This window comes from Carassius auratus, chromosome 32 (genome assembly GCF_003368295.1).
Source record: "Carassius auratus strain Wakin chromosome 32, ASM336829v1, whole genome shotgun sequence".
Taxonomy (NCBI): domain Eukaryota; kingdom Metazoa; phylum Chordata; class Actinopteri; order Cypriniformes; family Cyprinidae; genus Carassius; species Carassius auratus.
In genome coordinates, this window is record NC_039274.1 from 24,677,957 (window position 1) to 24,704,877 (window position 26,921).

Consider the following 26,921-nt stretch of genomic DNA (forward strand, 5'->3'; position numbering starts at 1 on the left):
TGTATGTGTGTGTGTCTTGCCTCTTACGAGTTTCAGTCTCTTCTGATTTGGTCCTGATTTGCGAATTACAGTTTACCTACAATAACTGTTAAACCTTAGTGAGTTATTGTTTTCCCTAATATATGAGTTAACCCCTCTGTTTCATTTTACAAGACAAGGGTTACAATGACGACACACTATACACAATATTCTGACCCGACCTCGCAAAACAAAACCAAAAACAATACAACACCTACTCCATAACTTAATAAAATAACAATTAAGCGATATAACGGATCAAAACCAACGGACGAGCCCCCACTTGTCATGACCTGGCTCTAAAGCCATGACAAAACTAAAAGGACGCAGTTTTAACTCACAAAAATGAAATTTATTAACTGAACAAAAACACCAATACAACAACTAACATAACATAATACAACAGTGACGTGTGAGAATCAGTAAAGTCAGTAGAATGAGGTGCATGTTTGAATGAATTGATCGTATACTGTTGCGTGTTGCATGAACAAAACAACCAGTGCACGGGAGAGAAGGGCTCTCCCTCACAAAGAGAGTGGCAGGTTTATAAAGGTGTGAAACACCTGGGCCCAGGTGTCCCCAATCTCGCTGACAAATGATAGCCACGCCCCCTGCAACAGAGAACATACCATACACAAGGAAACAGTCCTGACCAACAGGCCATCACATATCAAAGACAAAGAATATCCATGTTAAAAAGATTCCATGATTAAATCCAATGATTTGATAGTGAACAGGCTGTTACATGTGATTTGATGAGTATTTTTGATGGCATCTTGAACAAAGTAGCATATTGTTGTATAACCCTCACTTCGTGTCTTTGTATGCTTTGTCTGATCTCTCGAATGTCACATCGCCTCATGATCATATGACCGTCACTGCTGTTTGGTACATCTCCTTTGTTTCATTTTCTTTTCATCTCTCTGTATATCTGTTTTTTACTTGTGTGGTCTACACAGTAGTCGTTACGCTTTCTCTGTCCATATGCAAATTATCCATGTGTGCTTTTCCTGGTGTTGAAAATGCAAACGAGCCCTCAGCTCTAATTTGGTTCCATCGGCAATTTTCAGATTTTTCAAATTTCAGAATCCTTAAAAATATCTTTATGCAATTAAAAAATATATTTGATAAGGACTTAAAGAAGGGAGTTTATTCACCGAACGTGTAATGTCATAAACATCGATGATATTGCATATCCCATAACTTCTGCATCTGTGTGTCTGTCTCTTGGCTGCTCAATGTAGACGACGCTGTGCAAATTCTGTGTGAAATGTGCATGCATGCCGACGTTGATATGTATGTGAGGGGTGAATTCAGGTAATTTAGGTCACTTTTTGACATTGAGATAACCAATTTGACCTGAACTCACTCTATAAAATGGGTATTACCTACTGATCTCATTTCAACAGTTCCAGTTCAGCACAAGTTCTGTACTTCTAATTCTCCCAAACTTCAACATTACTCTCAATCTCTCTCTTTTTCCTGTTTATATCCACACAGCATGTCAAAGACATCATTCTACAGTCCAATCCTCTTTTAGAGGCCTTCGGGAATGCTAAGACAGTGAGGAACAACAACTCCAGTCGATTTGTAAGCTCCGATCTTCCTCCCATAGATTTATTTTATCGAAGAAAACAGATAGCATATGTTTGTGTTGGGCTGCAGCTTTTCCTCAGGATATATTTAAGAGGAACACATTTGCACTAGAACCAAAAAAATAAGGGCAATCATCCAGTTAAATACATAAAGAACAATGTTTTGCCACTGCAATAAGAACATGATGTTATCGTGAGGCTTTGACCTAAACTTGGCAAGTACTGTGCTTAAAAATACTTACAGACCAAAACGGTCATTACAAAATATGTTGAATGCCACATTTACTTGCAGTTCTGCTTCATTATGCGCAGACAGTTCAGTCTTGTTTTTGTTCTCTTGGGACTGGTGTAGTTTTGTTGTAAAAAGAATGGATAAGCAGTGGTACGAATGGATTGTGTAGTCGTGGATAGGAGAGTTTTGTGAATGAAAAAGCATCTAGATGAATTCAGGGGTCCTACAGGGGCTGGTAATGTCGTTACAGATTTGTCTGCACATGACTGGGAAGTGTAGACAGCTGCAGCACACATAAACGATCAGAGAGAGACACATAAATGATAGTGAAGGGTGTCTGTGTGTGTCAAAGCACCTATTTTTAAAGCACCTGCAGTATATCACATCTGTGACTTTTTAACATCCATCTTCCCTGACAGGGGAAATACTTTGAGATTCAGTTCAGTTCTGGTGGCGAGCCAGATGGTGGGAAAATCTCCAACTTCCTTCTGGAAAAATCACGTGTGGTGATGCGCAATCCTGGAGAGAGGAGCTTCCACATCTTCTACCAGGTGAGAATGAGGACACTTCACTCAGAAGATGTCACTGTGACACACCACGTTATGAGGGAAAAATCGAATGAATAACCACAGTAAAATCAGAGCCATTTGGCTCTGAAAAGCAGGTCACGTTGTTCTGAGTTTACCACTCAGGTGTTTTGGAAGAGGGAGAGTTTTCGTATGGAAACTTTTTGTTTTTTGGTGCTTTTTCAACTGTGGACACTTTTAGCCTTGCAGGCTTTTAGAAAATAAACACTCCTAAAACACTTTTCACACTCTCACTAGTTTGTTTCGTTTGTCTGGTAACATTGTCCAGGAGTTAATTTCAGAACTTTAATTTCATGTAAATAGAAATACACACCATTAAGTAATATTGGAAGACTACTGTTCAGACGTTAAGGGTTGGTAAGATTTATTTTAATGTTTTTGAAAGGTCTCTTGCTCAACAAGGCAGCAATTTTTATTTTTTAGAAAAAAAAAGATGCTGATTTGCTGCACAAGTAGCATTTCTTACCTTTATCAGTGTGGAAAATGATTGTGCTGCTTAATATCTTTGTGGAAACCATAATATTTATTTTCTGGATTCTTTGATATGTAGAAAATTGATGAAAATTTAGATGAAAATCTTGCTTTTTGATTGATTCTTTCTGAATAATGCATCCATTTAAAAAAAAACTAAAATAAATAAAAATCCTGTCACCAAACTTTTGAATGGTAGTGTATATGAGTTGAAACTTGATTGGAAATTAAGCCGATAACGTGATCACAACTCCTGGACCACAAAACCAGTCACTGGGGTTTTATTTTTAGCAATTAGTGACAATTAAAAAAACATTGTATGGATCAAAATTATCAATTTTTATTTTATGCCAAAAATCATTAGGATATTAAGTAAAGATCATGTTCCATGAAGATATTTTGTAAATTTCCTACTGTAAATATATCAAACTTAATTTTTTACTAAGAATTCATTTGGACAACTTTAAAGGTGATTTTTATCTGTATTTAGATTTTTTTGCACCCTCAGATTCCAGTTTTTTTAATAGTTGTATCTTGGCCAAATATCCTAATAATCCATACATCAATAGCAAGCTTATTTATTCAGCTTTCATGTGTTGTGTAAATCCCAATTTTGAAAAATTGACACTTAAGACAGAAATTTAGGAGTTTATTGAGTTAGTAAAGTGACCAAAAATTCAAATACTTTTATTGGTTTTATTAAAAATCTACCCTTGGGACATAAAAGTGCTGAACTTGAAGAAAATATTAAATTTTTCACAGCTAATTGAGGGAGCCAGTGGAGACCAGAAAAGTAGTCTGGGTATCACCAAACTGGATTACTACTCTTACCTCAATCAGTCAGGTTCCTACAAGGTGGATGATATTAACGACAAGCACGACTTCCAGGAAACCTTGGTACGTATGTTTTAGGCAGCTCTGCTGTCCTAGTAGTCTTATGAAGCTGTGAAGAATTTCCTTGTTCAAATATGACAAGTATTTTCCATATTTGCAGACACTGTTGTTGTAACTTTCCTCTCCTCTCTCTGTCTGACCCCACCCAGCATGCCATGGAGGTGATTGGTATCTCCGGGATGGACCGCAGCATGGTCCTGCAGATTGTGGCCGGAATTCTTCACCTTGGGAACATCGGCTTCAAGGAAGCAGGAAATTATGCTGCTGTAGAAAATGATGAGTGTATGTACATAGACTAAGTTTTGCACACTCCTCGTTTGAACTATGTGCTGTAGATTATTTTATTGCATTGCCCTCTTCCTGTCTGCCGCCAGTGGCTCTCATACACTTAGTGTTGGCTGGCTAATGTAAAAACCATACGCAGCGCAAATGCTCATCTGCCAGCTTATGACCAAATCGTGTGCAAGAGCTCATGCATCCTGGGAAATAAATTCTAAAGATAACATCTATAGGTATTCTGCCACACCCAATCAACTGAATAATGAGCCTTACTTAAGCAGCATGACAGAGTGCATCACTATCAGGACTGAATCAGAAGGTGAGTCATTGACGAGGCGGGGTTCATCAGAAATGAATGACTCGTGTCTCACCCGTGCCTCTCCTGTGACTACAGTGAAACAAATGCACATGAGTCAGATGTATTGGAAAAGAAAAGTGTAATAATATTACTCCATAATCATCGGGAAGAAGGAGGCGGGAACCGACGGACAATCAAATAACATTTTAATAATTCAAAATAAACACAAAACAGTGCACCGGCCCCTCACGGACGACTGGTGCGCTCAAATAAAAACCAAAACATAAAATAAGGCCTGGTCCTCTCTCGTCCTTCACGGTCGTCGCTCCAGTTTTATATCCTTCCATCTCCTACGTGGGACTCAAGACTGGCGGTGGGGCGCAGGTGTAGCTCATCTCCAATCACTACACCTGGCCTCACTCCTCGTTACCACGTCTCTCGGCCCCGCCCCGCTCGTCACAAAAAGTTTTAATAAAGTTATATTATAATCTAAAATATTATATTTTATTTTATCATGTTATACAATATACTGTTTTTAGATTTTACATTTCATAAATGCTTTTTTTTTTTACTTTTCAATCAAAAAATCTAAGTAGTTTCAAGCAGATTTCAACTTTAAAAATAATAAGAAATGTTTCTCGAGCATCAAATCAGCATATTAAAATGATTTCTGAAGGATCGTGTGACACTGAAGTGTGGAGTAATGACTGCTCACAATTCAGTTTTTATAAATTGTAATAATATTTCATAAGAACATTCAAAAGCATAAAATAAAAATCTTACTGACCCAAACATTTGAATAGCTACTGTATATTACATATTTAGGAAGACTTGTGTACACCGTTGTGTCCAATTATCATTCTGACTCTACCAAACCGTTCTCTCTCCTTCTCATAGTTCTGGCATTTCCTGCCTTCCTGTTGGGCATCGATCAGCATCGGCTTAAAGAAAAACTCACCAGCCGTAAGATGGACGGCAAGTGGGGTGGCAAGTCCGAGTCTATAGACGTGACTCTGAATGTGGAACAGGCGTGTTTCACACGTGACGCTCTCTCCAAAGCCCTGCACTCTCGTGTTTTTGACTACCTGGTGGAGGTACAATCCATATACACCTACATCCCTCGTAAAAACAGATGTTTGAGAATAAATAAGCACTGAATGGGTCCCTGTTTTTCTTCAGTCAATCAATAAAGCCATGGTTAAGGATCTTCAGGAGCTGAACACTGGAGTGTTGGATATTTATGGCTTTGAGATTTTTCAGGTGAGTGTTTTATTTACTCGTCATGGAGTGATTCCTTTCACAGCATTTAACAAGATCCAGTCTACCTAATGAGAAAAGATGATTTTTAATTGCCTGGATTGTTTCCTCTCTGCTTTTGTAAACAGCTAACAAATTAATGAGCTTGACTAATCTGATAATCTCTTGGTTTAGCATCTGGTGTTGAGACCTGCAAGATAACTGCCTGTGTTGTCTTCATAAGAAGAATAAAGCTGGATAAAGCTCTAAAAAACAAATCGTTCAGCTTGAAATGTTGAATTCTTGAGCAACATCTGTGGCTATTGAATGCTATTGAAAAGAATAACAATTGAATCATTGTTCGTGATGGTTACATTCTCACCAAAGCTTATTTGCAACTTATTTGTTTCTTAGTGTCAACACTACTGTGTTATTTTTGGTTCATAGTGACAGTAGCTCTTTTCTGTTTTCAATTGCTTTTTAGAAAAATGGATTTGAACAGTTCTGTATCAACTTTGTGAATGAAAAACTGCAGCAGATTTTCATTGAGCTGACCCTGAAAGCTGAGCAGGTACCATTTCATTTTCCCCCTGTGCTTTTGTTCTTGCTTTGACAGAGAATTTTTGTCTTGAATCAGTAAAAGTCCCACCTTTCCCTTAACTTTGTTCTAGCGGTACAGGAGAGACTATATTCTTCTGCTCCACCCTGGTAAAAGATCATTTTCATAATTTGTTATTTTCCTCTTTTCAGGATGAGTATGTACAGGAAGGAATCCGGTGGACTCCCATAGAGTACTTCAACAATAAGATTGTCTGTGACCTCATTGAGAGTAAATTAGTAAGTTTTACTAGCTGTGCAAATCAAACATACATTTCAAAATTGGGATATGGTCTGTCATTGTCTAGTGTGGGTAAATCAATAAAACCAACATTAGCTCAGATCAATATCCACATAAGCCTCCTTTCTCTTCCAATAACTGTCTGTCTTGTGGCCTCAAAATGCTTGATATTCATCCAAATTCAATTGGCTTCACTAACAGAGAAACTAAGACACACAAAGCCACGGATTTCACAAGGGAAAACCTTTACCATGCATGTCAGTGTGACAGTATGTGTGAAAGTGGTTTTCTGTGTCGCTGCTAAAAGCTAATGCTTGTCTGTGAGAAATTTACGAGCTGTTTCCTTTCATTGGATTGAGAGAGAGACGTCTGAATTCTCTGACAGTACAGACAGCTGTGTGTTCAGACACGGTGTGTGTCAGATTGTTTTCATCCAGGTGTGTGGATGGAAGACTGTGAATGTGATATAAAATGGTTTCAGACACATATTTGTAAATGTTTAATATTGTATAACATGTGGGTAAAATTCGTTAAAGTTGATATCCTGCAATGCAGCCTGCTATCCCTCATCTAAAACTATACTACTACTACACAAGTCTATATATATTACTATTACTAATGAAATATTTTGTTCGTATGCCACCTTTCATACTTAAAATACAGATCAAGATGCTTCACTGGTTAGAATATTTTTTTTAAAGAATGAAAGTGAATAAATAAATGAATAAGATGGTTGAAAAATAATAATTCAATACAGTTTTTAAGCAGCTTAATGAATGTTAATGCTATGAATGCATTCTACAATATCTCACTATCATTTTGTGTCCTTCCTCAGAATCCTCCAGGCATCATGAGTATACTGGACGATGTGTGTGCTACTATGCACGCGAAGAGTGAAGGTGCAGATCAGACGATGCTGCAGAAGCTCCGCATGCAGATCAACAATCACGAGCACTTTAACAGCTGGAACCAGGGCTTCATCATTCACCATTATGCTGGCAAGGTATTTATCCTCCTCCCTGCATTAAATAATTTTCTTACCCATTTTTATTTTTGCCTGTTATTCTCATTTTCCATTTCTCTCACAGTTTTTTCTTTCTGATTCTCTCTGGGCCTCTCATTTACTCTTTGATGACTTGAGTTAGTTCAGTATGTGTGGTACCATCCACATACCCCATGTTCAATGAGGCGTGCTCTGAGAGGAGGCCGGAGGAGCCCGTCCTCTTTCTGCACCATTAGATTTATAATAAGCATGTTCTACAGACAAAGAAAACCCACGATTAAAAAAAGTAAATGACATCTTCTAGCATTGACTGCATATAAATACATAACACATAAATAAATAAAACGGGTAAAAACACTAACAAGCAACAAGAGCCTAAATAAAACCTTAACCGAAAAATAAAAGAGAAAATAAAAAGGAAATAATGATTATTTTTATTGTTATTATTATTCAGTAAAATTACGATGGAGAATATTAAGTCTCAAAATTATTTGTAAACAAAAAAATAATAATAACATCATGCGTTGATTTGTCAGATACATATTTTGAAATAATACAAGTGTACAGTATAAATGATTATAATAAATATAAAAGCAAGGTCCAGATCGGAATGAAACATTTATTTATTTATTTATGAATTGTCATTTTCTGAGGTTTCATTACTAACCCAGATGTATAGACACAGATTGTAAGTTACGTGTAAGTGATTGGTTGGTTGAACTGACATTGATCTGAGCATCTGTTGGCAAAAAAACAATGACTTGAGTTTCTAACTCAGTCCAGCACACACAGCTTTTTAAATGACCTCTTATGTGTGTCCAGGTGTCTTATGATGCAGAGGGTTTCTGTGAGAGGAACAGGGACGTGCTGTTCACTGACCTGATCGAGCTGATGCAGAGCAGTGAAATGTAAGTGCCACTCTTCTTACATAATGAAATGACTCTCAGAGCACTTGAAGATCTTAATATATGTAAATCTTGGATAGAAGTGTGCAGGAGATTATCATTGTTTCTAGTCCAAAAGGCCTCTCAGTCTCTCAAGGGAGTAGGACTTGTAGAGCGTGCCCGTCACCCTTATGTGCTCCTGGGTCTCTTTTGGGCCTCAGAAGCCGTCTGTGCAACCGACTCCTCCTGCAGCCCTTTGAGAAGCCTTCTGGGGGTCTGCTGTCAGACTGCATTTAGACACGTGCATGCTTATATATGCACCACACACACACAGAGAGAGTTCACAGGGGAACTTCCTTTGCACCGGCCAGCAGGTCCTAAGCACAGAACAGAAGAAAAAGAAATCTTAGTTGTTAATTGAGTGACAAAGCAAGACTTCCTGTTTATCTGCTCCGATGTAGCCCTGAAGATCCACTCCCACCTTAAACCCTATAAAGAGGTTTAAAAACAAAGCAGGCTCACGTGAAAGCTTTCTGTTTGAGAAATGAAATCTAAAACATAAAATATAAGCTTGCTTTCTGCATGTGAACCTGCAATGTGTTACAGATACTGCAAAGAGGACTTAACTTATTATTTGAGCCCAGAACATTCCTTTAATGTCCCAACCACCTTAAGAGTAGACACCTATGTTTTTTTTGTTTGTTATATAATCAACTGGCATTGGGTACAGAATATGCTCAAAGAGCACACTTGAGCTAAACAAGGTCCACATATACAGATACTACAAGGAAACCAATAACAATACATTTTACTGCAGTATGTTGAATCTCGGTAAAATCTAGTGAGACAAATGGACAGTGAGCACCAGAGATTAAAATTCACAGGTATTCAGACCGTCCCTGTGATGTTGAGCTCCAAAATAATGTGCACTGTGCCTCAGGGGAACTCAAGTGACCCTGGTTTCAAAACATTCCTGTCTGTATTTCTCCTACTGTGTTCTTCTCTTTTTTTTACCATCCCCAAATCATTCCTGTCTGTTTTGATTTCCTTTTTAGACCTTTCATCCGTGCCCTGTTCCCAGAAAACCTTAATGCTGAGAAAAAAGGCAGACCCACTACAGCAGGGAGTAAAATCAAGGTGAGACTGATGAGTCTCATTTCTGAGTTGAGGTTCTTTGCAGTTCTCTGAACCTCTGTAGGTTCTCTGTGTTTCTACTCATATACTACGCTGCCTGGCTGTCTGTGTAGATGAAGTGGTTTTCAGTTTGAATTGTTTTCACTCTTCCACATCCTCTTTTTCTGATGACAGAAACAAGCCAATGATCTGGTGAGCACCCTGATGAAGTGTACACCTCACTACATCCGCTGTATCAAACCCAATGAGACCAAGAAACCCAGAGACTGGGAGGAGAGCCGGTGAGTGTCTACGGTCATGGCACTTCCTGAGCATCATTAAAGGGGCTATTGATTAGCATTATTCTTAGAGTATTACATTTTGTGAAAGTGGACATTTATTGATGTTAAAGTAAAAAAAAAAAATTGACATTTATTGATGTTAAAGTAAAAAAAAAAAAAAATATGTGTATATATATATATATATATATATATATATATATATATATATATATATATATATATATAACAAAAACAATGCTATGTGAGCAAAACTAACTCACTTATTAGCTTTTGCCTTTAATGAGACATCTGAGCTTGTTTTTCATGTTTTATGTAAATCATAGAAGTATTCTATTAGAAAAATCTAAGCCATTACTCAAGTCTCCAGTGTCACATGACTAATATGCTGAAGTGGTGCTCAAGAATCATTTATTATTATTATCAAAACAGTTGTGCTGCCTAACATTTTTGTGAAAACTTTTTTTTAATAACACAAATTTCAGAAGAACAGCATTTATTTGAAATAGAAATCTTGTGCAACATTGTAAATGTATTCACTGTTGCTTTTGATTTAAATTTATTGTATCCTTGTTGAAAAAAAAAACTGAAATACTGCATTTTTGAAGGGTATTGTAACTCAAAATGGAAAACTGAAATGGAAAGTAGCAACAAAAGGATTCTGATTATATTTCCCACCATGGTTGTCCTTTGTCTCTGCAGTTCTTTCACCCTTTTTTTTGATTGTTTACTTTTCCTGCCTTTTTCCTCTTCCGCCACAGTGTTTTTGGAACGAAACGTGGAATGAAATGTTCTGATCCTGTGCATGGTATTGTTCAGACTCTAATGGTCTTCCTGTTATGAGGGTTTGTGAGGATTGTTCTTGTTAGCCAGTATAATTAGCCCTCAGCTCATTCTCAGAATTTGTCACCATTGGATTTGCTTGTATTGGGTCATTTATTTTGGTAAGGCTGAAGGGGAAACCACCAGAAATGCTGTAAATATTAACCTTCCTTCCTTGCTTGCTTCCTCTCTCTCTAGAGTGAAGCACCAGGTGGAGTATCTGGGTCTGAAGGAGAATATCAGAGTTAGACGTGCCGGCTATGCTTACAGAAGATTCTTCCGCAAGTTTTTGAACAGGTACAGACCGTTTAAAATTCATCCTCACGGCCTGACAGTGAGCTCTTCATACAACATCATGAAATGAGAGCATATGGTCACATCTGCTGCTACAGTTTTGTCATCCAGTGAGAAGACACCACATTTTCACAAGAAACGATATGTTGATAGATTTTGGTTCATCTTTAGTTTTGGGCCAATAGTTAGGCAGTTTCTTCTGTGCGTTCTTCCCTGACATTGTGTTGGTTTAAGGGTCTCATTTTTTCCATGATGACACCAATTACTTCACATGCTTCATTGGGTTGTTAACTTTTCACATAAAAGTAAAAACCTGAATCATCCCTCGGTGTGTTAATATTAAACGTCTTGTTTGTTTTAGAGTTATTTTTTACTCTACCCTGCCAGTGTTTATCTTACACACACACACACACACACACACACACACTTCATAGAGTTTATTTACACAAGGCTCCACTTTCAGCTGAGCATTTTATACTCTTGCATGAATGAAAAATGCATACTTTACTCAAATATATGAGTTCATTCTCCAGATGGTAAAAACTTCCTTGTGTTCTCTCTGTTTCAGGTATGCCATTTTGACAAGGGAGTCGTGGCCGACGTGGCGCGGGGATGAGAGGCAGGGCGTGATGCATCTCCTGCGCTCTGTAAACATGGACCAAGACCAGTATCAGCTCGGACATACCAAAATCTTCATCAAAGCCCCTGAATCGGTAAGATGGGACAAGTTTGGACAAGTTCATTGAAAATATTTTTCACCAACAGAATATGATATCAAGTCTGTTTTAATAAATATAAAGTTATCTTAACAAGTAGTAGTACATTTCAAATACAATGTCTGCTCCTCTTTGAAGAGTCAGTATTGCAGTAGAGTCAGTATCCTCTGTTAGTCAAACATCTTCTCACTACAAGACTTCACATGACAGAATTCACCAAATTCTCCAACTCTCCTACATTCACGTATGCATCTGAATGAAAGTGAATCGAACACAGTCTAATGTGACCATATGTTTGACAGCCAGAAAGTGTCCTAATATTGAACAGTTCGACTGAAGTTTTATCATTTAAAACCAAACCTCTTTTATGCTGGATGTTTTACTCTTGCTTTCATTAATCATTCTAATATCCTGGGTTTTTTAATAGAATTATATTATTATAAAAGTTGAAAATTGTGCTACTTTATTTTTTTGTGGAAACTTGTGATTTCATGCATAGAACATTCAAAAGAACAGCATTTATTTAAAAATATTTTTTCATATTATAAATGCCTTTACTGTCACTTGTTATCAGTTTAATAATACTTTCTTTAAAAATAAAAAATAAAAACAGTTGTGCAAATGGCACTTTTGAATTTTTTTTTTTTTGTTATAATGTAATGATGCGTATACTGTTTAAATATATCAGTCAACTCAAGTCACCTTTATTTATATTCAGTTTTTCAGTTAACGTCAGGTCATAATTGATTCAGTGATGTCCTCATCCAGCTCAGTTCAGTTCTCTTCCAATAGTGTCTGTGGAATCAAGTCAACAATATTGCCAGAAATTGTGTCCCCAACTAAGCAACCTAAAGCTGACTGATGTGAGGAACCCAAACTCCAGTGGTGACAGAATGGAGAAAGAAAAATCAGTGCCTAGTACATAGTTTCACTTCTCAAGTCAATTTTGAAATGTTTAAAGAGGAAACATAATATAAGTGACAATATGCACCAGCAGCAGCTGACACAAGCTTCCCTTTTAGCAGCACGTAGAACACTGTTTCTTGCTTTGGTCTAGATTTAACATTTGAGTTGTGCTGTAAAGGCAGGAGAGAGGTGAAGTGTAAAAGTCTGCCTTTGTCTCGCAGACATCAGCTCAGCTCAGAGTGCTGATGAATAGTGGGCAGTCAGCAGGGAAGGAGGAGGGACACTGGGCCGGTCCCACGTCAGCACTGTTAGGTCAACATTACTCTGGATCTGATACACAACTGCAGTGCTGTGGCAAAGCTGCTTCTGTTGTGTCCAAGACAGCTTTGCTTTTTCCACAGCGCTTTTTTTGGGGGGATTTCTTATGAAAGCACTGCTTGTGGATGTGCTGTGATCTCACTGTTGACATTTAGATGTACACACGTATACATAGACTCACAGAAAGCGGCTCTGTGGCTCAGCATGAATGCACCAGATTATCCAGAGATGCGTGACTTTGGCATATAGGTGTTAAAACGTGGCCTTTTCTATGTGTGCGTGTGTAATATTAAATATGGGAGAGCCCTGATTTGAACTGGCCTGCCTCTAATAACAAAACTCCTGCTTGATAAGGTGCTGACATGGAGTAATTAGTTCATGACTACAGGAATTTCTTTACTGAGAGAGAGTGTGCGTGCAGTAGTCGCTCTGCCAGAATGAACTCTTTAAACCCTGTTAGAGCTGATGAAGGTGAGACTGACAGTGTTTGTGTGAGACATGATGGGATGAATCTCACCAGCCAGGTCAAGAAACAATGTCTAGGCCACATTTAACCTTAAAAAGACAAGGGGAGGAAAGCAAATTATTTTTAATGTGGTTGCTATTTTGATATTGTGATATTATATCAATAATTCAATATACATTATTTTAAGCTATTTAAACCCTCCATACACTACCATTCAAATTTTGGAGCGGAAAGATGTTCTTAGTGCTTTTGAACAAGGTTTCTTATCCTCACCCAGGTTCTATTTGATTTAGATGCAGTATTACATTATATCATTATTTAACATAGCTATTTTCTATTTTATAATATATTTATTCATATTATGGCAAAGCAGATTTTTCTGCTTTTTCCACAGTTGGGCTGCTTAATGTTGTATTTTTATTTATTTATTTTGGGGGTGGGGGGGGGGGGGTAAACCAAGATACTTTTTTCTAAGATTCTTTGATGAACAGAGTTTCTTTTTTCATTTATTTGAACAAAACAGGATCTGATGTTTAGTCTACTGTGAATTTATGAGCCCCTTTTATTGATTCATTTACACAACCTGCCTTATATTCTGTTCACAGCTCTTCCTGCTGGAGGAGACCAGAGAGCGCAAATTTGATGGTTATGCCCGAGCCATTCAGACAGCCTGGAGGAAATATTGCGCACGCAAGAAATATGTTCAAATGAGAGAGGAGGGTGAGTTCAACCCTCAGATGATTTCAAATTTGACATACAAAGACAAAACATTAAAAGATGGTGGAATGCGTCACAGTTAAAAGAGGAATTCAGTGGTTTTCCCCTGTATTTCTTTGGAGTCTGACCTCAACTGCTGCTTTCAGCGGAATTATTGTCATTATATTTAAAAGTAATAATAGACACACAAAGACAAAAAAAAAAAAATTTATTAAAACACTTTTCACACTACCACAAGTATTTAATAGCTAATAACAATGTCTAAATGTCGACATAAACATCATGCAAAAGTTTGGGTTCATTCAAAAGTATTATTATTAAAATGATTAAACCTTTGTTAAAAAGGAATAAATAAATAAAAAAGTGTAGGATTGTGACATTGAAGACTAGAATAATGGCTGCTGAAAATTAAAAAAATAGAAAATATTTATTTTACATTGTAATAATATTTCAAAATATTAGTTTTTTACTGTATTTTTGATCAAATAAATGTAATGTCAACCAAATCTCAAAAGATTAACCTCAAATTGGAAATTTGATGAAAATGCAAAACATTTTATATCACATACATTAAATTATTTTCAGGTTTTTTTTGTATCAATTCTCATTGTTTTCTTCACAAATCACATCTCATATTTATTTTCAAGCATTTATTTATTTATTTATTTATTTATTTATTTTTTTGGTAAATGGCAGGACATGGCATAAGAACTAAAGCTTTTTGAAAATAACACTGCACATTGATTCTATCCACATCCAGCCTCTGATCTGCTGCTGAACAGGAAGGAGAGAAGAAGGCACAGCTTGAACAGGAACTTTGTGGGTGATTACCTAGGTATGGATGACCGGCCTGAGCTCAGGCAGTTTGTGGGCAAGAGGGAGAAGATCGATTTTGCAGACAAAGTCAATAAATTCGACAGACGGTTTAAGGTGAGGTTATCAAAATTAGCACACAGATTCTTTTGAAAAAGTTGTCAAATTTTGCCAAGCTGACATGCAACATTTATAATGTAAGCCTGTAAAGGTGACTTAAAGTGTATTTTTGTGTTCAGAGCATCAAGAGAGACCTGATCCTCACCCCTAAATCCGTCTACCTGATTGGAAGAGAAAAAGTGAAGCAGGGGCCAGAGAAAGGGACGGTGAAAGAGGTCCTGAAGCGCAGAATTGACGTAGAGAAGATAATGGCTGTTTCTTTAAGGTAGGTCAGTGTACAAGCTCGGTCAGTTCATCTAAAGGTAATGGCAAGTTACAACAAAACTTGAGGTGAAACGGCACACTTTTTCAGTCATTTGAATAGGAACTGTAAAAACCTGTATATTAGGCCACAAGGAGCCAAATGGCTGCAACTTCCCTTCCATTTGTAAAAAAGTTCACAATATGCAGTCCTGAAAATGCCTTGCATAACCACCTGCATCTGTCCAGACATCAAAGGCCCAGTCTGGTTGTCAGAGCCATCGTCTGCGCTGTGTTACTTAACACATGTTGAATCTGTTGAATCGAAATCTGTTATATACAAAACTCAAAAGAACTCAAAGGAGCCTAGATTACTGACCTAACAAATTAAGGACCCAGGATGAGGTACCAGCCCCCGACAACCTTGCATATTTTGGTTTTGGAGTTGGGGGTTGTCAATAATGTGAACCAGGTGTTGTTAGAAAAGGAAAGTACACCTTGTAAAAAAAACTCATTAGAATGGACTTAAGTTTATTAGGTGACGCAGGGCATCTCTGTATGGGTCCCAGATACAGTGCAAACTTCAACAGTCACTATTTTTGTGACCCGACAACGTGTGTCTATGGAAGCCCCCAAAAGTGCCTCAACGCGTGCAATCTGAAATAAAAGACTGTTCTCATGTTGAATGATCAAACAAATGTGGCTATTGCAGGTCTTTAACAGACATGTATCTCCCCTCCAGCACAATGCAGGATGACTTCATGATCCTGCACGAGGAGGAGTATGACAGCCTGCTGGAGTGTGTTTTCAAGACGGAGTTCATCAGTTTACTGGCACAACGATATGAAGAGAGAACACAGAAGAAACTACCTCTCAAATTTAGCACCACGTAGGCTGAAATATATTTCACATGCAGCTACAGTTACAGCAAAGCCATGACTTTATAATTAATTAAGAAGGGAAAAGATGAAGACATTATCTTTAGATTTGAAATAATTGTTTTCCATTTCGTTTAGTTTTCATCATTCTTCTTTTCTTTTGTTTTAATAAACAACATTTGTTTTAATATTTAATGCAGTGACATTCAACCTTATACATTATACTTATTTGGGCCACTGTACACTGATGAATGTCTGTGATTGGACTTGCAGGCTTGAAATGAAACTGAAGAAGGAAGGATGGGGACCCTGGAACGCCGGAGGGTCCAGACAAGTGCAGTTCAACCAAGGTCAAGGGGATGTAGCCGTGCTGCGACCCTCAAACAAAATGCTGCAGGTCAGCATCGGACCGGGTTTGCCCAAAAATTCACGTGAGTGATGACTCGAGAATTAATTTAATATCATTTAAATGATTGTTATTTGTTATTCATACAAGATCTCCTGCACCCAAATTCAATCGTTCAGGACCAACTAAGAAGGACATCACTCCAAGCCTTCCCAGCATGTCCAGGACGCACCACCACACCCCAACACGAGTCGCACCCGGCCCGCCAGGTACAGAAACCCTCTGACATTGACTTTCCTAATCTTCTCATGACCTCAGTCAATGCACATTTGTTGAAAAGTTCTTAAGCTTGTGTGTCTCCCAGCAGTTGCTCACCAGAATGGAGGGCTAAAGAACGCAAACCACACTGCCAATCAGAGAAATTCGCAACATCACAGCAATCCGAGGCCAACATCTGGAAACACAGACCGTCCATTCCTGCCTACTAATGTCAGTCAGCTCAAGGACAGAGGTAGCAGACGTGCACCCCAGCAAACCAACCTGGATTTCCTCAAAGTACCAGACCAAGGGGCCGCAGGGTGAGAGCACACAGCATGCACACACACAACTGAAATGAAATAGCTAACAACACATGTTTTATTGAAGATAAACATTTAGCTAATTGCTAGACGCATGGCTGGCACTGATCCCCAGACATTATCCATGCAAACAAAACAGTGAACTGCATTTGAATGTAACATGCATGTATCTCTTTACCGTAGCAGAAATCAACAACCATCTGACAATGGAGGAATGTGAGTCTGAGCATGTGTGTAGTTTCTGTTAGGTGGCAGTGGTTGTGGTTCAGTGGTTGTGGAATAGCAATAGATCAACACCAGAGATGCCCAACTTCAAATAAACTATTGTATCCTCTCGCTCTCATTTTGGATTTCCATTTCCTTATCACATTTGATACATTTTACACTACTGTTCAGAAGTGTAGCGGTATGCCTTTATTTGATCAAAATTAAAATAAAAACAGCAGAATTGCATTTAGACTCTTTTTATTTGTAGATATTTTATTTAATGGCCATTACTCCAGTCTTCAGTGTCACGTGATCCTTCAAGAAATCATTCTAATATGCTGATATGGTATTCAAGAAGCGTTTATTGTTCTCAGTGTTGAAAACAGTTTTGATGTTTAATATTTTTTGTGAAAACTGTGATTAAAGAACAGCATTTGATTAAACTAGGATTTCTTTGTAACATGGGCAGTGTTTACTGTCTCTTTTGATCAATTCAATGTGTTCTTGTTGAACAGAAATATAAAATAAAATAAACCTTACTCGACCTCGAACTTTTGAACGGTAGTTTATGTTATTGAATAGAGTTCAGATTGTGAATATCTAATTATATGAGAGACTGTTTTTTCCTTGAACTTCACCAAGGTTAGGGACTTTGGGTTGGGCATTTTCTAACATTTTCCCTGTTGTAGTCATGATGAGGGCCGAACATCATGAAAACTGAAGGGCTAACAAATTACCTTCCATCGCAACAGCTGAAAAAATAAAAATAAAAACAAATCTGGGCTTTAAAGTAAGGTGGAGGATCGACTGAATGAAGAAGTGTATTTGTACACGATGAATGTGAACCTGTCGCCATCTAGTGGGGAACACATGAACTAACACCACAGAATCAGACAGCTAACCCTATAACAGCAGCTAATATGGTGCTTTAAGAGCCTAGTTGACTTCATACTTACCTGCACTCGTAGAAGCATGTCCCTGTGGTTACTGCAGTGTTAGAAACATCACATGCAACTCCATCAGTTCATGTCCTCTGTGCTTTTCTCCAAGGGCCCACAGACAGTCCACAGACAGGCCCGCTCCAGGAGGTGGCCGTCCCAAACCAGCTCCCAAACCGAAGCCCCAGGGACCTCAGTGTAAAGCTCTTTATGCCTACGACGCCCAAGACACAGACGAGCTCAGTTTCAACGCAGATGACATCATTGACATCGTTAAAGAAGGTTAGAGGGTTCCAAATGCTTGTTTTACGTAATATAAATGTTTGCATTGTGACAGAACATAGTAATTATGATATCTGACCATTAATGTTTGTCTAGATGTCTCTGGATGGTGGACAGGGAGGCTGAGAGGTAAACAAGGCCTTTTCCCAAACAACTATGTGACTAGGATCTAAGCTCTTCTGCCTTTAAAGAGGGCACCGGACTTGAACCTCTGCGGACTTGTTAGATGAAGATGGACAAAAAAAAAGCAGGGAGAAAGAAGGAAATAGCGAGGTGTACTATGGCTGTGGTCAAACTCCTCATAAGCTCTGTGTTCTGGTGTCACTTGGGGCCATGAGGGCAGATGCTGGTGGGACACGAAACTTCTCCAGGGCACTGATCAAAACTATTTATTGTATTTATATTATAGCATTCTGCTGTTTATTTCTGATGTGGTTTATTCGTCTGTCATTGATATTTAAGGTGATCTTAATTCACTTGAAGAGATGACGTAGCCATTTTATGTGGGAACAAGCTTTTTTATTTTGCTTTTGAAATGGATAGATTTTAGTTGTAAATTAAGTTTTTTTTTTTTTTCAATTTCATCAAGTCATGTCCAGATCAATGGTTTTAGTGGGGAATGTTTTGCTGCTAAGGACCATTTTACATGTCATTGCATTTCTTGTTTAGAGAAACCCTAATGTATAAAATGCACGATGGCTCTTGAAAACCATGTTTTGTATGCTTTTGAAGTTCATGATCTCAGAATAATGCTGAAATGTATCATTGTGCAAAAGATAAAGTTAAAACGGTCTAAATTTAAACTGGAGTGATATTTCAATGCATCAGAAGACAGAATCAGCACATTATTACTCTACGGCTCTGATCTCTACCTACTGGAAACTTTATCAGGCTTCTGATTGGCCAACGTGGCTTTCCAGTTGAGAACAGGTCACCAACTTGTTGGCATGCTTTAGTGGAAGACTTCTAGAAAAATAAAAACCCCACATAAAAATACCCATGTACTTGTGGACATGTCCTTAGAATCAACACAAGCCAGAAAGTTGTATTAAATCTTTGGATTTTAATTGAATTTAAGCTTTAATGTGTCCACTACGAGGTACAACAAACAGCTCCAGGACTTTTAATAACAGTAAAAAAAACAATTTAAACCCTCAGGTTAAAAATTTAATCTTTATAAAAAAGTAGAAACATTTATACAAATGAACCAATATGTACATCAGTTTAAAAAGTAGCGGTCCATCTCCCAATATGGCGTAAACAAAATAAAGTGCAGGTTTTAGTGTCCATTCCCACATAGAAATTCTCAAGATCTGGACAGCAGGGGAGCAGCCAGATCCTTCACAAGAGAGGACTTCAACTGGGGAAGAAGGCTGATCTTCATGAGTCTACTGCTGGAGTATTTCTTTCTCACGGTCTGTAAAAGACGGACAACATCAGAACATTCAGTAGAACCAAACCCCCATGCCCAAGTATTAAAGTGCTTACCACATGCTTTGAGAGCCCTTCATTGACCATAACCACATTTTTGGCAATATGCTGCATGATAGGCTTCAGGTGGGCCTCATCATATGTAGAGTAGTGTTGCTGGGTTGGTGACTTTATATAAAAAAATAAAAAAAAAAAATTAGAAATTGAGGAATTGGTGCAGATACAGGAAGAAAAAAGAAAAAAAATTAAACGCCACCTTACCCATTTTTGTCCATCAAGTACAAGCTGTGAGAGGCACAGAGCAGCAGCTGCGGACTCCGAAGGGTTAAAGTGGACCATGTCATAGTCAAGTAGCATCAGTTCAAGGAAATATTTTGCCAGGGTGTGCTTCTCAGCATCCGCCTGAAAGGTAAACATAAGGCAAAGAGGTCTCTAAACATCTGAACCCAACAAATCATCCAAACCAATCAGGGATCATAACACCTGAACTTACATTCCCAGCCTTTGAAGCCCTCCGCAGAAAGTGCAGGGGCAGAGGACGTCCGAGCTCAAAGTTCAGCTCACTGAGAATCAGCATCTCCATCTCTCGGATCTGGGCTTTTGTGAAGGCACCATCTGCAATGTAGGCAAAGTCCCCAACCATCGGCACGTACATTTCCTCGTATTTACAAGCGATCAGCATTGCGGTAACACCCACTAGCTGAAGCTTCTTACGGGTCACAGGCTGGACCTGAAAGGAGAAAAAAAAAGAAAAAATAAAACTTTAAACATTAAACCTACGCATGCTATGGGGTTGACAAATAAATGCTGGTATATTGTTAGTATTAGCTAGTTCATGCTAGCTAATACTAACAAATGGAAACTTGTAAAGCGCAACTCCTTTTGGAATAACTTGTACCTGGAGAAAGCGATCAAGGATGGCTACAGTCATGTACAAGGTTTCCTGCAGGAGCTGAAATCTCGAGTGCACCTGAATCAGCCAGTCAACCAGGAGAGCGCGCATCCGTCCATTGATATCATAACCTCGCATGTAACGAGGACGAACGGACTGCTTACTCTGGAATAAGAGGACAGCAGCTGTAGGAAGCATGAAGGTCAAATGAAGAGGTTACATTATAATGTGCCAGTACCTCAAGGCTTTGCAGATACGCATAGATGTCCTTCACATATTCAGGACACAGCTGGGGCATGTCAGTGTCCCCTTCATCGATGTCTTCGACTGGAAAGAGAGTGTTGGAAAAGGCTTGACACAGTTCTTCTTCCTTCAGGCTCACATCAGCTTGAGCAGGGGGCAGCGCTGGGACAGCCTGGGGGATCTCGAGCTGTACCTGGGCACGTCTGGGTTGAACAACAGCTGGCTGGGCAGTTGGTTTGACAGTCAGCACGGGTTTCACATTCTGAAAAGCAGAGAGGAAAGAGCGATATGTAACATGCTGTTCAAATGCGCACGTTGCATAGCGGCAAATAAAGACACGCACCTTAGTCTGAACGGGTTTGTGTGTAAAGTTTGACAATTCGCCAAACACAGGCCTCCTCGCTGCGCCGTTTACAGGCCCGCCTTTGCCACCGATAAAAACAGGATTGTTTGCATTGCGCTGTATGAGAAAAGGCAGTTTAAAATTAGGAATCTTCCTAAACGCCATTTCATCACCACTATTAGCAATTTAAGCTAGCGAAACCTAAATCAAAAACATGTTTCTGCATCACATACTCACCAAAGCATTCATTTCCATGGCGAATACGGGAGAGATCTTGTTTAAATAAAACTTAAAAACGTTTTTTTTTAAAAAAAGGACCGTTAAGCTTCGCTTAGTATTCCTTTTCCAGCTCAACTCACAACAAGCCGTACAGTACACAACACAAAGGGCCTGCTGGGGATTCAAATACCGCTCCGCTCTTTCTGATTGGTCACTGCCTCGGGGAATACTCGACTTCGATTGGTTAAAAACGAAAGGGTCGCTTGTCAGTCTTTCTTCATATCCGGTTTCACGGTGGCACTGTAAAACAGGGCAAAGAACTTACAGGTTGTTTGACTGTTTCATTAGTTGTTTTAGTTTTAAGTAGTCATAGGTTATATTGTGTTTATAATAGGCTCTGCTGGTCAAAGACTTTTTCTTTTTATAGGATTAACACATTTTTACAATTAAACAATTTGAATATGAAACAATTGTTTGCTACTGAATAAAGCATTTAATAAAACAGTTGTTCTTATGACTTAAAACTGGCATTAAAATAAGTGAAAACTAAAACCTTACATATTTCTATTTTTTTTCTTTTTTTAATTCTCGACCTAGAAAAGTAATGTATTATGACATTTTTATAATTAATTAAAAATTGTTTTCTAGTTATGCCAAGCTCTAAAATATTTTATTTGGTGAATTTTTATTTATTTTATCCTTATCCTCCTCATTCAGTAAGTCACAAACACTTGGAAAATCACTTGGAGTCTTTTGATAGTGCTGGAATCCAAAGGTTTAGATCCTCATGTTATAAAACCTGTTTTTATACATTCTATGAATAAAACACAATAAAAGCAAAAGCAACCATGTGTGTCATTTATATAATGAGAAAGCTCAACTATAAAAAGCTAAAAAAAAAAAAGATTTTTTCATGCCCTTACTCTATGTTTTGTTCACTTAAAGGGATACTCCACCCCAAAATAAAAATTTGGTCATTAATCCCTTACCCCCATATCGTTCCAAACCTGTAAAAGCTTTGTTCGTCTTCGAAACACAATTCAAGATATTTTGGATGAAAACCGGGAGGCTTGTGACTGTCCCACTGATTGTCAAGTAAATTATGAAAAATATGAAAGACATCAACAGAACAGTCAATCTGCCATCAGTGGTTCAACTGTAATGTTATGAAGCAACAAGAATACTTTTTGTACAGTACATGAATAAAACAAAAATAACAAATTTATTCAACAATTCGTCTCCTCTGAGTCACTGTACTGTATTGGCATTTTGAAGAATATCCGCTGAACGCAGGCAGTGTATGCTCTTCTTTATCAGCTGCGCCACAAGGATGCGTTGTTTTTTGTTCAAATCAAAGTGTAAAAAACTCACAGAAAACATATCCGTGTGGTGCGACTCTCACAAAAAAGCACACGCTGCCTGCTCTCAGCGGATATTCTGTTTATTTAAAAACTGCATTATGTGCAATTTACAGGTTTGCATAGATTTTTATAAATTGAACGTTGCTTGTTATATTTAAAAAAATAAATAGTAATTAAACTTAAGTTTGGGTTCTGTTGTTAACTGTAACTTTATAGTGTATATTAATGTAAAAGGACTCACTGTAGTTCAGAGAATTAGCCGTTACACTCCTAGTTTTTATAATAAACCTTTGAAAATCAAATTCTGGATACAAATTCTTTAATGTTATTATAACCTAAAGAAAGTTGGAAACAGAAAATAACGTTTTTCATCTTGCCACTTTCTTGGTAAAGAAAACAAATTCATACTCAGATTAATCAAAATGGATGTATAGCATTTTGGAACCAAACTCTTCATTTTCATAACAACATTAGCTGCTTAAAATTAAGAAAGTTATCAACATAACTGATATTCAAAATGGTTAGCAAGCCTGTTGCCTCACAGCAAGAAGGTCCCTGGTGTGAGTCTCAGCGGATCCAGGATACCTTTCTGTGTGGAGTTTGCATGTTTGTGCATGTGCGTGGGTTTCCTCCGGGTGCTCTGGTTTCCCCAACAATCCAAACACATGCAGTATAGGTGTAGTGAAAAAGGAAAGAAAGGAAAGAACATGATGTGTGGCCAAGTATAGTTGACCCATACTTGGAATTGGTGCATCTGCATCCAAGTGCACACACGCAGCAGTGATAAGTGAAAACACACACACACACAGAGCAGTGGGAAGCTAATGCTGCAGTGCATGAGGAGCTTTTGGGGGTTGGGTGCCTCATCGTGGTATTGAGGGCATTGGTCATTCACACGACTGCCCCCTTTTTCCCCAGTCGGCTGTAGTCTGAACGGTGTGTTCAGGCACAGATTTTTGGTCCAGAAGCTGCCGGATTTATTCGCTGCTAGTTCTTTGAGGTCGGCTTGGTGTGTCCTGACCTTTAAAATAATTGGTTGAACCTAAAAAGTCAGGCTTAGTGGTTGGCAGCATGAAGGAAAATGTATATGATGCTTTACCATTATTTTTGGAATACTGTAGATTATTGCAGATAGATGCAGAAAATTTGAAATTGTAATAAGATAATAAGAAAAAAACATTTATATGGAGTTAAACATTGAGAGTATTTTTAATGCCCATCATAAACATTACATAATTAAAGTATATCAGACAAAAAAAAAAAAAAAACTGTAAAAATGTCTTACTTCATAATTTGCCTTTATGGACCGAAAATTTTAAATAAATAAATTGACAATATACTGTATCTGTAATAATAATCATGATGATGATGATATCAAAAATGGTTATACATTCTGAAATTCGTTTTTGTTTTCTTTCTATTTTTAATAGATATCTACACAACCTGTTCCAAATTGTTGACTCAGTTCAGAGCACACTGAAAAAAATAAATTAATAATAATAATTCACTTGACGCCCCCTGAGCGGATCAAAAGATTGGAAACACTGGGGAAGCTAATAGTAAATTACTGAGAAAATCGTACACAAATTATCCCCAGGGTTTAAAAATAAATACAAATCGGCACCAAACCAACATTGCTTTTAGCAAAAAGAGTAACTCTGTGAAGTGTTGCCTGCAAGAATATAACGACAAACCCATAAAAGCAGACATATGTACATGATGCTACCCACTGATGATCTATATATATATATATATATATATATATATATATATATATATATAATCATAGACATATAAATAACTAGACGCCTCATTGGCCGCTCTGAGCCGTTGCTGCGATACGTCAACGCGTCCGCCATGTTAGTGAGGGCAAGACTGCCTTAAAATACATGGAAGTAAACAGGGAGCTGCGGTTTTTTCTGAATAAAAACACGATAACGTTCACATTTATCAACCGATTTCAGGTTTGTGATCTACGTGCAGTTAAAAAAAAAACTTTGCCTCCAGTTATTTAGTTAGGTTTGGAAAATTATTAATTTTCGTAAGGAATTGTGAAAGCTCACATTTGTCTAACTTGTTGATTTCGTTGATTATTTTCTATTTACAATTCTAATGTTAATTTAGTATAACTGACATATGCATGTAATGTAATTTGAATGTACATTCAATTAAATGTAGTTGTTTTATTGTTTTCTCTGAGTTCAATCCCAACATTTTCTTTCTTGTGTCTCAGGTCAAAACACAGCTCATTCCCTTTGAAATACTGGGGGGAAAAATCGAAATAATAAATCTTTAAACACGAATAATTTGCTATTACTGAGAAAATTGAATAAAACAAGTAAATACAAATCAAAAAGTGTCACACTTGTAGTCTGCTTTTCATTTGATATCACTCCATAGTCTACAGATAAACTCCACAACAAATAATAACACATGTAACTGATGAGGCTATGGATCAAGTGAAAATTAAAATATTATGCACTGATAAAGTGCAAAGTAAAAATATAGTAAAAGTTATAAGTTATATTAAAAAGTATATGTGGTACAACTTGAAGTAAAGTGAATAATATGAAGAGTGAGTACAACGGTACAATAACATACCGGTATGTGATATAATAGATTTATAATAGCATAAAATTATATGTATAATATGAATAATACCATAATAAATAACTGAACAACAATAGGTTAATAATAGCAAGAAGAATATGTAATATCAAGGGTGGAATAATACAGAATAGACAAAAAAAGAATAAATTACTAGTTAATTATAGAGTAAAATAAATAATTGTGAAATGTAATTTTAAAAAACTATTTGTGTAATAATTAAACAAATTAAGACACAACTAATGACAGAACACAAAAAACTGTGGACATAAGTTCCAAATTGTGTTTAAGGTTGCACTTTATTTTACAGTACGTGTACTAACATGTAATTATAGTGTACTTACAGTGTATTTATCTAAGAAAGTTCTGGTAATATAAGGTAACTACATGGGGTAGGGTTAGGTTTAGGGGTAGGTTCAGGGTTAGTACCTAGTTATTACATAGTTATTGTAATTACTATAATAAGTACATAGTATGTACATGAGGAACAGGACTGTAAAATAAAGTGCTACCGTGTTTAATTAATGAGCTCCTTAAGTATAATATATACATGTACACACATACACACACTCATACACACACACACACACACACACACACACACACACACACACACACACACACACACACACACACACATATATATATATATATATATATATATATATATATATATATATATATATATAATAAAAAATCCTCTGAGAAATCCTCAAGAAACACATTTTTTTTTCAGTTCAGGTTTCAGTCTTTCTCTGTGAATAGAGCGGTTTAGTTGTGAAGACAAAACCTGACAAATAAAGATTAATTCTTCACCGCTTCCCTCAAGATTTTCAATTTTTTTTTCAATTAATGAGTCAAATAATGTAAAAGACTTGACGATGCTTGACATTTTGTTCGTTAATGCACATTACACACAGTCATGCAGAAAACACACATTTTGAAACAGTGATTTATTTTTCCATGTATGTTAACACATATGAATGTTTGAGTGTGAGTTTGTGAGGTTTGCACAACAAAATCTCAAAGTATAGTTATGTTTATCACAGACCAGAATATGAGATGGTCTCCTCAAAAAACTTTATATTAATCAAAATTAATAATCATTATAAAAACATCACAATGATTTCATTAATGATATTGCAGCTGGACTCACTATGAGTTCCTGTGTTTCTAGGCTATTTTATATATATATATATATATATATATATATATATATATATATATATATATATATATATATATATATATAAATAAATCCTCTGAGAAATCCTCAAGAAACACATTTTATTTCAGTTTATATTTTATTTCAGTTAAGTTTATTTCAGTCTTTCTCTGGGAATAGAGTGGTTTAGCTGTGAAAACAAAACCTGACAAATAAAGATTCATTCTTCACCGCTTCCCTCAAGATTTTCTATTTTATTCAATTAATGAGTC

General features: G+C 37.1%; 2 protein-coding genes across 2 annotated transcripts; one reads left to right on the top strand and one right to left on the bottom strand.

Annotated features, from left to right (window-relative positions):
• The first annotated feature begins 1,497 nt into the window (after positions 1–1,497).
• LOC113051904 (unconventional myosin-Ie-like) lies at positions 1,498–18,903 on the top strand. The gene is made up of 24 exons (XM_026216075.1): positions 1,498–1,608; positions 2,265–2,396; positions 3,666–3,800; positions 3,947–4,079; positions 5,272–5,468; positions 5,554–5,634; positions 6,095–6,181; positions 6,361–6,447; positions 7,284–7,451; positions 8,274–8,359; positions 9,391–9,472; positions 9,644–9,750; positions 10,768–10,866; positions 11,432–11,576; positions 13,875–13,989; positions 14,747–14,916; positions 15,039–15,184; positions 15,902–16,048; positions 16,311–16,468; positions 16,563–16,652; positions 16,748–16,961; positions 17,148–17,177; positions 18,219–18,388; positions 18,485–18,903. Exons 2-24 carry the CDS (start codon positions 2,355–2,357, stop codon positions 18,559–18,561), a joined length of 2,766 nt encoding a protein of 921 aa, XP_026071860.1. The 5' UTR covers positions 1,498–1,608; positions 2,265–2,354; the 3' UTR covers positions 18,562–18,903.
• A 639-nt stretch (positions 18,904–19,542) lies between these two features.
• Positions 19,543–21,813, bottom strand: LOC113051906 (G2/mitotic-specific cyclin-B2-like). Its single transcript, XM_026216076.1, has 8 exons — positions 21,535–21,813; positions 21,298–21,414; positions 20,950–21,216; positions 20,718–20,876; positions 20,313–20,549; positions 20,081–20,221; positions 19,877–19,987; positions 19,543–19,805 (listed from the first exon to the last, which is right to left on the bottom strand). The coding sequence occupies exons 1-8, from the start codon at positions 21,550–21,552 to the stop codon at positions 19,695–19,697; spliced, it is 1,161 nt and encodes a 386-aa protein (XP_026071861.1). The 5' UTR covers positions 21,553–21,813; the 3' UTR covers positions 19,543–19,694.
• Positions 21,814–26,921: the final 5,108 nt, after the last annotated feature.

Coding starts and splice junctions, on each gene's coding strand:
- LOC113051904 (XM_026216075.1), top strand. CDS start 2,355: ATGCGCAATCCTGGAGAGAGGAGCTTCCACATCTTCTACCAG. Junction 9,751..10,767: donor AGAGACTGGGAGGAGAGCCG/GTGAGTGTCTAC, acceptor CTCTCTCTCTAG/AGTGAAGCACCAGGTGGAGT. Junction 17,178..18,218: donor CCATCTGACAATGGAGGAAT/GTGAGTCTGAGC, acceptor CTTTTCTCCAAG/GGCCCACAGACAGTCCACAG.
- LOC113051906 (XM_026216076.1), bottom strand. Junction 20,877..20,949: donor CGTATCTGCAAAGCCTTGAG/GTACTGGCACAT, acceptor CTCTTATTCCAG/AGTAAGCAGTCCGTTCGTCC. Junction 20,550..20,717: donor TCCTTGATCGCTTTCTCCAG/GTACAAGTTATT, acceptor TTCTCCTTTCAG/GTCCAGCCTGTGACCCGTAA.